Source organism: Leptonychotes weddellii, chromosome 5, assembly GCF_054177405.1.
Source record: "Leptonychotes weddellii isolate Sample4059 chromosome 5, ASM5417740v2, whole genome shotgun sequence".
Taxonomy (NCBI): domain Eukaryota; kingdom Metazoa; phylum Chordata; class Mammalia; order Carnivora; family Phocidae; genus Leptonychotes; species Leptonychotes weddellii.
This window is the reverse complement of record NC_138373.1, coordinates 87,004,003-87,016,677: the sequence shown is the minus strand read 5'-3', so window position 1 is coordinate 87,016,677 and position 12,675 is coordinate 87,004,003. Positions and strand designations below refer to the sequence as shown.

General features: G+C 36.0%; 1 protein-coding gene across 3 annotated transcripts in view; it reads right to left on the bottom strand.

The window, feature by feature from the left end:
- Positions 1–682: 682 nt before the first annotated feature.
- RASSF8 (Ras association domain family member 8) overlaps positions 683–12,675 on the bottom strand; it is a 120,655-nt gene continuing 108,662 nt past the window's right edge. For all 3 annotated transcript variants that reach the window (XM_006727735.3, XM_081819058.1, XM_081819059.1), the window contains exons 3-5: positions 7,974–8,863; positions 5,294–5,438; positions 683–4,684 (exon numbers count right to left, since the gene is read on the bottom strand). In XM_006727735.3, coding sequence (XP_006727798.1) covers positions 4,563–4,684; positions 5,294–5,438; positions 7,974–8,863 — 1,157 coding nt within the window. In that variant the 3' untranslated portion in view covers positions 683–4,562. The remainder of the gene's footprint in view (positions 4,685–5,293; positions 5,439–7,973; positions 8,864–12,675) is intronic.

The window sequence follows — 12,675 nt, the reverse complement described above, 5'->3', positions numbered from 1 at the left end:
CCATTGTACCTGGCACATAGTAGGTACTGAATTGTTCCCCTCACTTGTTGTTTTAAAGAAATCTGAGAATATAGAGGTTCATTAAGACACAATGTTTCCTTTTGCTTTTGAAACAAAAGGGAGACAATTTCTTGACTCAGTTTCACTACGATAAAACAGCTATTTTTTTAAAAAAGATTTATTTATTTGCGAGAGAGAGTATGTGTGTGGGGGGGCGGCAGGGCAGAGGGAGAGGGAGAGAGAAAATCTTAAGCAGGCTCCACACCCAGCACGGAGCCTGATGCCAGGCTCCATCTCATGACCGTGGGATCATGACCTGAGTGGAAATCAAGTTGGACACTTAACTGACTAAGCTACCCAGGTGCCCCCAAACAGCTATCTTTTTTAGAAATAGATAATTCTTTAGTTATAATAATTAACATTACTTTTAAAGAAATGTAATTTTATATCACTGATATGCAGACCTTTTCTCTTTGGCATCTTTTAAAGAAAATAAACTTATATATTTTAAAATATTAAACACATAAAAAACAAACCAGCAACTATAATGCCCCAATGAATCCTGAAAATGTACTACTTGGGAGAATATCAGATAATTGATCCTTTGTTTTACAGCTCATGATAATAATCAGAAAATATACATTTTGAAATGAAAGTCAAAAAAAAGAATAATTACATATAATACATATTACAGATATTTTATTGGTACATAAGCAAAGCAGTATTAAAAAGCATATTTATGTGTCCACAGTAGTGAACATGGCAATTTTCTGTTTAAAGCTGCAGCAACTCAAATCCTCCTTGGGTCAATAAAGACAGACTGGAAATATATTTAGGGCTTATCACCATGTCTGGCTGTAAACCTATTTTTTAAATCTTTCCCTCCCCCCATATATATATGTATATATTTTATTGCCTTTCTATTTCTGCTGGTTTAATATAATTAGTATACTAAATAGTTATCTGCATTTATTTGGTTTCTAAAAATATATAAAATGCATTGGAATAGAGCTCCTGCAGCTTTCAAGCAGTCAGTGTCCTGGCATCGAAAGCTTATTCTGGAAATGTAAAGCAGCAATTCTGAATAAATAGTGATTGTTTTCTCTTCTCCACACAGCTTATGGCCTTCAGCCAAAACCTAAAAACACTGTAGCAAATAGTATAAACATGCAAAAAATGGACATAATATAAAAGTAATACTTATGAGCTAAATTTTAATACAATATAGATTAATAAAGACAACTTCAGGTAGAAGAGGGATGGGAACACAGCATTGTTCTATACATATAAATTAAGGCCCAATTTTTCAAAGGCAATGCACACAGGGAAATGCCCATCTGCCCACATCCTTTGCACACCCGAAATCAAGAGTTTTTGCCTTTTCCGTATCATTTCCTCAATCCATTATCATAGTTCTAACTTGGAGAGATGTTCACAGAAATGGCTTTAACTGATGTTTCTTTACTCGAAAGACCATTTTTCTCTTATTCACAAAGAAAATGTCCTTTTAATGCAGGTACAAAATTTACTTCTGCTCTGGAAGCAAGTGCTTTATTTGTTTTTCTTAAACACTATTAATCACATTTCACACCATAAATTCTGTATTTTTGCTGTTTTGGCTTGAGTTTATGACTAATTTGAACTATGGGAATTGATGATTACTTCAGGGATGACTGAGGGAATTAAATGGGTAATTCCTATCAATACCAACCAAAGTCTCATATATAAATTCTCTGTGTATCAGGACAAAAAGCATGCTAATAAGCCAAAATATCTCATAAAAAAAAAAAAAAAAGGACTGAGGCAACCCACTATGGGTCATTCTCTGAGGATGCTAGACACTCAAAAGGGTCAAATATACCAATGCTATTTCAAATCATTCCTTGGTAAGAAAAAAAAATTATCTTCTAATGTATTTAATACTTATAGGAAATCATAATGAAACAACTTGCAGTATAATAATAATAAAAAGCCCCTTATAATCTAGTTTAGTATTTAGAACCTGAATATTCCCCCAGATGCAAAATTTTATATTTGGTATTTTTGTATATCATTGTCTGCTCTCCCCCTCCCCACCCCCCTGAAATGTACCAAAAGATGTGGCACTTAATCTAACTCCTCTGTGTTCACAATAGATACAAATGACCAGGAATAGACCATATTATTTTTAAGATGTTCTAGGAGAAATGAGTTTTCTTTCTTCTATTTTAAAAAGACTTAGAAAATATTTCTTAGAGATGTTCTTTCAGAAGTAATATAACTGATTAAAAAGTATAGCTGCTCAATATATTTATCAAATTCACATTTATATATTCTTCTCATCTAGGAAATAGTATTTCTATCTGTAATTAGGTCTATAAAGATTATTTGGCATTTGAAAATTCAGATGAAGTTGTCACAATGCTGCCAGTCTCAAAGTTATTAGGTTAACGCTGATAATAATTTACAACAATTAAGTTGGACACTGACTTGGTGTTTTTGATGGCATACCAAGCATCTCTGCAATTAAAAACTGCAATGTTTATTATATCCTGTTTAACATTTTGATTTAAATAGAATGTGATCAATTTATAAAAATGTTTTTCTTTGTGAATAAGATCTTAATTTCTCTGAACAACAATAACAAAATGATTCTTGGTATAGGATGGAATCCTTTAAAAATAAGGCTTATATTGGGCATACATAAATCATTACTGTCACAAAATCTACAAAGTATCTTGATTTTTTTAATTTTAATTTTTAAATATGTATAGATATGAAATAACTATTCTAAATTGAGAACAAATGTGTATAGGTTGGGGTTATGTAGGTAAGAATAAATTATTTCTCAAGTTATTTGCAAAATAGTATAATGGCAAGGTCAACTTGATAACTCCAAGAACCCAAAGAAAATAATACCTTTAGTTGAGGTCTGCCATTTAGCTGGACTAGAAAAGGTAACTCTGCATTATTACTTTCAGTTCTCTAGAAGCTTCTATATAATATTTTCATAGCCATTCTTAAAATTTTTCATTGGAAACCTAAATGTAGCATTCTCAACATTCATTTAAACCAAAATAAGTCAAATGTGTTAAAACATCCAAAGTTGCCCTCATGCATAAGATATAACTTACATCTTTTTATTGTTACCATGGCATTAATATACTAATCCACTTTTACTTTGTTGCATGTAAGTAATACAGAGAATATATTTTCCTCAGAATTAAAAACCACTTTAAATTTCAGGTTAAAGTCTTAATTATATTGTACCAAATTTTGATCAGAGGGAATGTAAAAATGGCAAAATGGTATCTGACCACATCCATTCAGATACTACTTGTGACTTTTTGGTTTTATAAATAAATAAGAAAATATATGTACAATTGGGAGACTCTTCCTCATGTCCTGTAAAAGCCAAGCTCAAAAATTAAAAAAAAAAACAAAAACAAAAAACAAATTTAACTTTATTTCCTTTGTAAAAAATACCGAACTCCAATGTACTTTCTATCTAAGTGACTGGAGAAGTAGCAAAATCCATAAAGTACAGATTAAATTATGTGCAAGCGATAACTTACCCATGGGTGCTTACACCAACAGATTATACATATGAAATGGGTTATTTTAAAAATATATCACTTAAAGTAACCTTTCTAAAGTAGGTCAACCAGATATCTCTAACTTACGTATTATGGCAACTCTGAGGATCCATGAGATTTAAATGATTAAGGCAGGGCAGAAACAAAATACATAATGTATAAGGAAACCCCATGCCTGTTTGGACAGATATTCAACAACTACATTTTTTGTTTAAGGTGTTCAAAGTTCTGCAAATCTTCTAAACATACAATTTACCTTGTGAAAATACTGCTCTTCTGGTATGTGGTCATTCATATACTGGAAATATTGTAAAGCAAAGATCCAAGTCCAGATTAAAACTAAAACCTGAATTATTTCATCTAATGAAGCAATGGCTAGGACAGGTACACAAAATAAATACAAGTGGGTTCCTCTGGAGTTAGTTTTGATGGTGGAGCACCCTATGACACTTGTATAGTTGTAGATCAGCAATGTACAAATGTAGTCTGGCAACAGGCACACACAGTCATAATGTAATTATGTAATATATAATGTATTTCACACAAAATATAATGTAATTCAGTCATAGGATAAGTATTAATAAAAAATATTAAAACATCAACATTCACCCATTAATCGATTATATGGAATAAATTAAACTAAGCCAGTCACATATTTCTCTTCGCTCTTAAGTCATGGTTTTATTTACGTATACACACAGTATAATACTTTCCTAACGCTCTCAAAATGCTACAAATAAAAATGAAGGCTTTGCATTACAGCTGCTGGACAAACATGTCAACACTGTCGATGTGTGAAAACACAGTTTCTTTGTTCTTTAGCATCAGTGCACAGGGTATGGCTCCAAGTGGTATGCAATTTAGGACAGAAAAAAGAGACGGTGGCTTGTGAAATAGATCCTCTGTTCATCATTGGCACAAATCAAAGAAGGAATTTTTACTGTCCTTGGTACCTTTATTGGGTCTCTCCCCTAAAGACAGATAATGTTATACATAGATGCCTTCAGGATTAAAACCAGATGAGATAGGATTCTGTAGAATACGAAGATTACTGGGGAGCTGCCGAGATGAACCAGGCCGCTTCAGGGACCCAGACTGGAATGGTGCCTCTACACAGAAAACAAAGAAAGTCATTTGGTGTATTCAGCAACTTGACATAGTCAGCAACATGAAAAACTAGAACTTTTCTTGCCCTCAAGAGCCAAAGAGCAAACTGTAAAATTGCAGTCCCCTGTGGGGCCTGGGGTAAGAGGAGAAAGCTAACTCTTCTTGACCCTCTCCATTGATAAAAACAGTTTTCAGTGATTTCAACATCTTTTTAAAAAGGTGAGCATTTTGCTTCTCTTTCTTGGTTGTTCAGATGATACACATCTTTTAAATATCAGCACAAATTAATAAGAAAGACTCTTAGGAGAGGAAGAAGGGGCGTTAGGAATGCTAATAAAACTCAACAGATGATGACTCAAACATAAGGAAAAGGTTTCTTAAAGAAGCAGTTTAAAACAAATGATACAAGATTTGGGGATTACATGCCCACGTACGTAAATCAACAATCTAGATATTATTGATTTTCTCCAGAAGCAGGAAGTATGTCAATTTTTTTTTTTAAGTGGCCCAAGCTTTGAACAGTAGGCTAATATTTTAACTGAATACAAGTAGTTTCTTCAAAGTTAACCTGTGAGAATAAAGTAAAGCGAACAGATTTCTCAACACCTTACCCCTTTCTATGTCTGCATGTGAGGCCTCTACTTCAATGGGCTCCGCTGGCAAAACGGTAACTTTTGTCCCTGTCTGTTGGATAAACTGCTGGAGATTGACTTGCCGCAGCTCTTTAGTCAACTGCTCCAGTTCTTGTTCTTTGTCCTAGATGGGAGTTAAAATTTGTCTTTTTATTTGAAGATTCACTCTTGGCCAGCTAAAGACATCCCGGTGATAGTCCATCTGCTACAGGGGCTGGATGTGCGATATGCGCTTTCCCAAGAACGCCTTTAACAAACCTGGTTAATGTTGATACAATGGGCTAAAAAAAGAGATCATTTTTGCTCTGGGGAACAGGCCAAAAAATAAGCAAATAAAGGACAACAGCTTCTTCAGTCCATCCTCTTAAATGTGATGCCTTCCTCTGTTAGGAATACACTATGCACCTGATGAAATAAATCTATGTCTCTATAAACTTTTATCAGTAAAATACTAGTTTCCAGGTGCATCTGGGTGGCTCAGTCGTTAAGCGTCTACCTTCGGCTCAGGTCATGATCCCAGGATCCTGGGATCGAGCCCCACATCGGGCTCCTTGCTCAGCGGGAAGCCTGCTTCTCCCTCTCCCACTCCCCCTGCTTGTGTTCCCTCTCTCGCTGTCTCTCTCTCTGTCAAAAAATAAATAAAATCTTAAAAAAAAAAAAAATACTAGTTTCCATCCATCCCAGTGTTTACAGCAATCTTGCTATAAGCTATTCACAATTAAATTTCCCTCATGACTTCATAACTGACTGCAAAATCAATAGTCATTTGGTCCATGAGATTCAGAGAAGTTCTTGTTTTTGGTAAGCTGTTTTCATGGGATTCATTATTGAGCTATATATTAGAGCATGAGGAAAGCAAGATTCCCACAAGATTTTCACTTTGGGGTTCTTAAGTCCTTGGCAAAGACAAGTCTGAGAACTGAAGATCCTTAAAGAAAGGAGATCAAGTTCGGATAGCTAGAAAGCTCAAAAAGCAAGGAGAGGAATTCCATGATTTGAATGGATGTTCTTTCTCTCCCTTACTGCACTACAGGAAAAAGTGGCAAGGCCTCACCCAGGCTGAGTGTGCCTGAAGACTCGCAGTGGTAGGAAGAGATACCAGAAATGAGTGGTTGTTTCCACCAGAAATGAGTGGTTGTTTCCTCCACTTACTATTCGTGTAGCGGGCACTTGGAGATATGTTAGTTTGATTATGAGATCCTTTCCAAAGGGTAGGGAGATTTACTGGCAATGACTGTCATAAATTAGCGTTTACTGTAAACAATATCAAAGGCCACACAACTTCCAACTGTATCCTTTTTAAGGGTCAAAATGAATCCAAATAGCATAATACTGACAAATCAGAGGTTAACAACCTTGTACTGCATGAGAAATTCTTGATTTTCAAAATTTTGGTGGTAGTTTTACCTCTCGACTGTAGTTTGTGGCAGAGAATGGAAATCACATAAGTGATTCTTGAAACCTCAGCTTTCTCTGCTTGTAAAACTGTTCATATTCTAAAGTAGCTCTGCTCAAACCTCCATGTGCACCAGAACTATCTGGAGATCCTATTACAGTAGAGATTCTGAATTTTTTTTTTTTTAAAGATTTTATTTATTTATTTGAGAGAGAGAATGAGAGAGAGAGAGCACATGAGAGGGGGGAGGGTCAGGGGGAGAAGCAGACCCCCTGCTGAGCAAGGAGCCCGATACGGGACTCGATCCCGGGACTCCAGGATCATGACCTGAGCCGAAGGCAGCCGCTTAACCAACTGAGCCACCCAGGCGCCCGAGATTCTGAATTTTTAACAAGTGTGCCCTGAACTACATGGATCACTCTTTGAATAGCAAGTCACCAACCAGCACTGACCAATACAGCGACCACTATCGAGCACTTGAAATGTGGCCAAATGTAACCAAACCCAGAAATTTACATTTATTTAATATTTTAAAATTTATTTAATATTAATATTTAACACTTTAAATATTATTTACATTTAGTATATTAAAATATTATTTCTATTTAATACCTCTTTGCAACTCCCCTAACATCAGCACATTTTCTTCTCGAGAATGGGTATCCGAGAAATGTAAGTTGAGTGATCAGGATCTCATGGCAAAATATAAAAGTTCTTGTATGGGAACCCGAGAGGGGAAAATCACAGAGGAACCTTTGTGCCCCTCTCCTCAGGAAAGCAAAGGAAAGTAAGTAATGTGGAGAAAAGAAGGGGACTATTTACATCTCAGGAAAAGATGGGGTGAGCAACAGTGGAGAAGTAACCGACAACTAGCCACACAATCCTTGGTAGACCAATCTACAGTAATCTCTTTTGGCTTTGATTTCCTTCTCTCTAAAGGAGAGAAGGTCAGATTCACTATCTCATCATTAGTGTCCATTCCAGCTCTGAGATTCTATTCTCTGTATCCAATAATGTTCCAACTGCCACAGTAAGACACCTCTTTCTGTGGAGCAAGGATCAGTGAGGCTTTAGCTCTCATCTTTGTTTTGGTCTCACATCTTAGCTTTGTCATAAGTCACAGAAATTCTAAGAAACTTATAAACCAAGGTAGGTTTCTAACTTTAAATATAAGAGAAAATGGACAGTCATTAAAGAAAATGCCAAGAATATATTAATTCTTTTAAACAGATGAAACATTTCTTTTTATAGAGATGTTCTTACCTGTAATCGTTTGGTGGCTTGTCCAAGAGATCTTTCTACAGCTTTAATGCCATTTTCCAGCCTCACACTCTGTTGGCCTTGAATGTCAATTTCTCCTTTGACCTTACCAATCTTTCCTTTAACCTCTTCTTCATTGACTTGTGCCTCCTGAACTTCCCGTTGTAATTTTTCTGCTTCAAGACCGCTTTCCATAGTCTGGATCTGAGCCAAATAGTCCTTTAATTTGCTCTCGCATTCTGTTATTTTCTGTCTTATTTCTTGAAGTTGATCCTTCAGCTGTTTTTCATTTTCCTGTTCAATCTGCAATTCATTTTCCCAAAATTCTTCCTCTTCAATTTCGACATCATTTCTTTTGATCTTTTGCTCCAGGCGGACAATTTCCTCTTCAAGGTTAGAATTATATTTTTGCTCCCAAAATTGTATTTCTATTTCATTTGATTCTAGCTCTTTCTCAATGGACTGAAGCTTCTCTGTCTGCAACCGGATCAGCTTCTTCAATTCATCTGCTGTTGTTTTGCAGTTATTCAGCACCTTTTGCTTAAATTCAGTTTCTTTACCCTTTCCAAAAATGTCCATTAATCCTTTGGCACCTCCTGTAAATGTTAATGATTTCCTTTTAGGTTCTCTCCTTTTGATTGATTTGTCAATCTGAGGCCTCAGTTTAGCCAGGGGGGGCAAACTCTGCCTATATAAAGTTCTCTCCGGAATTCGAGCCACACTGTCTGAAGTGGGTCGCTCACTAAGAGATGGCCCCGTTCGACGTAAAATTAGCTGTACATCACTAGCATACTGCCCCCATTTGTTTAAGGATATGATAGGATTTTCATGAGGTGCTAAATGTCTTTCAGTATCTCTCCATTTTTCTATAAGAGTGTACCTTCCGGTTCGACCTAGATAAAAAAGATAAGAATAAACTGTTAAAGTGGAATATGCAATAGCTAAAATAATGCAACAGAGGACACTATTTGATAACTGTGTCATCTTGATTAGCATCCAAGTCCAGTCCATACTACCTTTAAAACTTCTCTTGAAGAAAAAAACACCAAAACCAAAACCAAACCAAACCAAACAAATTCTCTTGAAGGTATGTTAACAGCATAAAATTATGGGATGTGAATTACACATACCCTTCTGACTTGCTTAGAAATTCAACTATATACTTTAAACCTCAGTGAGACTCTTACATTCTTATCAAATGCCTGAATGCCTAGACTTTCTTGTTTGGGGCAAGACCTCCAGCTGAAACAAAGGACGACACCAGAATGCCCCACTGAAGTCATGAGGGCCTGGTCCCAGAGCTGGGTAGAACTTCAAAACTTGAATAAATTTCCACTTTGTGACTCCCTCTGCTTTCTCTGCACATTGGAACGTGAGAAGGTTGGAGGCCCCATTTGCCTCCTGAAGGGAGGTATGGAGCCAGTGGACAACACATTACTCAGCTCACAGGGGGTTGTACAGGTCTTTCCTCTGTCTCTGCATGACGGTTTGGCCAACTCATAGCTCACACTGCTGCTATCACACCCTTGGCAAAAAAAAAAAAAAAAAATCACCTCAGTGAAAATGACCCTTCAAAATAATTTTGTATAAAAATAGGGGTCTGAAGAAAAGTCTTCTACAGTTTTGGTAGTTGTAACTTCAAAGATTCTTGTTAAAAAAAATTTAAAAGGCAAAAATATTAAAAAACAAAACCAATAAAATCATATTTAAGTAAAATTATACTGAACCTAACTGGTAATTACAGAAGATCAAGCTTCAGAAGACAGTATAGTATCATTTACTTGAACACACTTCCTAAATACTTCCATTTAAGGTGGGTGGGTCAGATTGATTTTATTTTGTTAGAAGTGTCCCCTGGACACCTGAAACTAATATAAATGTTACATGTCAATTATATCTCAATAAAAAAGTATCCGTTACTACTTAACATTATTACAAGGAAGAAAATACTGATCCTGTTGTCTTGCAATTATAACACTGGTATATACAGCTATTGATTTATCCTGTTTTTTAATTTCATGAGCTTCTGAACCAAGAGCAGTTATTTTCTCAGTTATTATGGAGGTCAATAAATGGAGGTCTGGATACGTATGTATGTGAATATCCATGTATGCAATTCAGAAGTAGTACATTAAGAGTGATATTGCTCTAAACATGCATATTTTCTCCTATGGAAACTGAATCTTGGGTACAGCAGAAAAGTTGCAGCTCGCAAGGCAGAGTGGAGTTTTAATCCCGAGTTTTAATTACCTACTGGATAAATAGCGTACACCTCACAGGTTCTGAGAGTCAGAGTCAGGCATAATAAGCACCCACCACATCGCCTGGCCCAGGGCAGGTGTTCAATCAATACAGGTAGCCATTACTAATTTAAAACCCTGTTATTCACGTAACAAAAGGGCTGACCAGAGACCTCTTAAAAATGACGTGACATGACAATAAGCTGGCTTAAAAAAAATCCTTAAACAACTTTTAGCAACTCCCAACAACATAAAGCTGGAAAGAGCAAAGGCTCTGCAGTCGGAAGGCCTGTGTTCAGGTTTGGCTCTGCCAGCTATTTAAATGATTTGCGCAATTTATTAAATTTCTTTTGGCTTCAGTTTCCTCATCTATAGGGTGAGAATAATATTTTCTTACTGACAATGTTGTTGCAAGAGTCAAGTGAGATGTAAAATATAAAACTGTTTTCTAAAATTGAGCAGTTCTATACAAATGTTAGTTGTTACTATTGCCAAAATATCTGGGTAAACGAGGGGAATGAAGAAGAAACCCTTAATACAGTGGATTGGCTTCTGGGAATAAAACATGTTTCTAGTGATTTTCAGGTTAAAAATTACTGTAATTACTCCAAGAAAAACCACATGATAAATCTGCAAGGTTAAAACTGTTCCATGTGTACACACTGCTTCAAAGATCACAGCACTTTGTGTTCTTGGCTTTGCTGCCTATCAACTACTTTTAGAATCTCACTCTTCTCTGGAGCTCTGTGTCCTCATCAGTAATGTGAGGGGTTAGAATAGATCAGCAGAGCCCTCTCTAATTGTCTACCAGGCCAGTGAAGCATCTTGAAAAAGAAAATGGAATCATTACATTAGCCAAGTTATATTAAGAATTTTAAAGACCCTAATTTAGAGCCATAATTAGGATTTTTTTCCCAATGCTTAATGGTACCGCTGCCCTATGAGAATGTCTTACTAGAAGATTATTTAGAATTGCTTTCACTGCCAGTTTTCCCTTTTTGTTAAATAACACATATTTATAAATGTGCAATTAGGCAAAAAGAAAAAAAATCCTATCCAGCAATATAAAAAAGCTTTTATAAAAACTAATGATGTACTGTATGGTGACTAACATAATAAAATAAAATTAAAAAAAAGGTAAACGAATTAATAGCTTTGATTTTTTTTTAAGATTTTATTTATTTTTTTGACAGAGAGAGACACAGCAAGAGAGGGAACACAAGCAGGGGGAATGGGAGAGGGAGAAGCAGGCTTCCTGCTGAGCAGGGAGCCCGATGCGGGGCTCGATCCCAGGACCCTGGGATCATGACCTGAGCCAAAGGCAGACGCGTGATGACTGAGCCACCCAGGCGCCCCTAGCTTTGATTTTATTATAAAAGTTAGGTTTTAGATAGGTTATGTAAAAGTTAAATCCCATAATCATTATTTTTAATACTATCCTTGGTAAGGCCCTAAAGATCCTATTTCATTTGGAAGGATTCAAATTCTTCTTGCAAAACTCCTTTCAATGTATTTTACTAAATGGATACATTTAGTTGTACCTTGCACACTATCATGATGTACCCCTAAACCTAATAAAAAGGAATATCTATCTACCTACCTGCCTACCTACCTACCTACAGCATTTGTAGTTTAGGCTGTTTTGGCTATCTAGAAATGCACGTCACAATAAGTAATGGTAAATAAATAAAATACTGACTATACTTTTGAACAGTTGAAGCAATTGAGTGTAATCCCAAGGATCATTAACTTCATATAATAAGGAAAATCACATAAAGAGACTTTAATGCATTGGTGGAATCTCATTGGATGACTGACATGAATTAAAAGGAAATAGGATAACAGATTACTCTCCCTTAATTTAAAGCAGAATAGTATGTATAACTGTGGAGTAATATGAAGTTTTTGAAAATATACACCCAAACTCAAATATTCAAATATGGGTCACCCAAAAACATTATGCCCTTATTTCAATCACTCTTTCAATGGTGCAACCATTTTTTTTTTTTTTTTTTTTTTACAATTTTAGGAAATTTCTTAGAGCCAAAGAACAAAATCATGATTTAAAAGTCACATCTCAGAGCTACCATATGACCCAGCAATTGCATGACTGGGTATTTACCCTAAAGATACAAATGTAGGGATCTGAAGGGGTACATGCACCTCGATGTTTATAGCAGCAATGTCCACAACAGCCAAACCGTGGAAAGAGCCAAGATGTCCATCGACAGATGAATGGATAAAGATGTGGTGTATATATACAATGGAATATTATGTAGCCATCAAAAGGAATGAAATCTTGCCATTTGCAACGACGTGGATAGAACTGGAGGGTATTATGCTGAGCGAAATAAGTCAGTCAGAGAAAGACATGTATCGTATGATCTCACTGATACGAGGAATTCTTAATCTCAGGAAACAAACTGAGGGTTGCTGGAGTGGTGGGGGGTGAGGGGTTGGGGTGG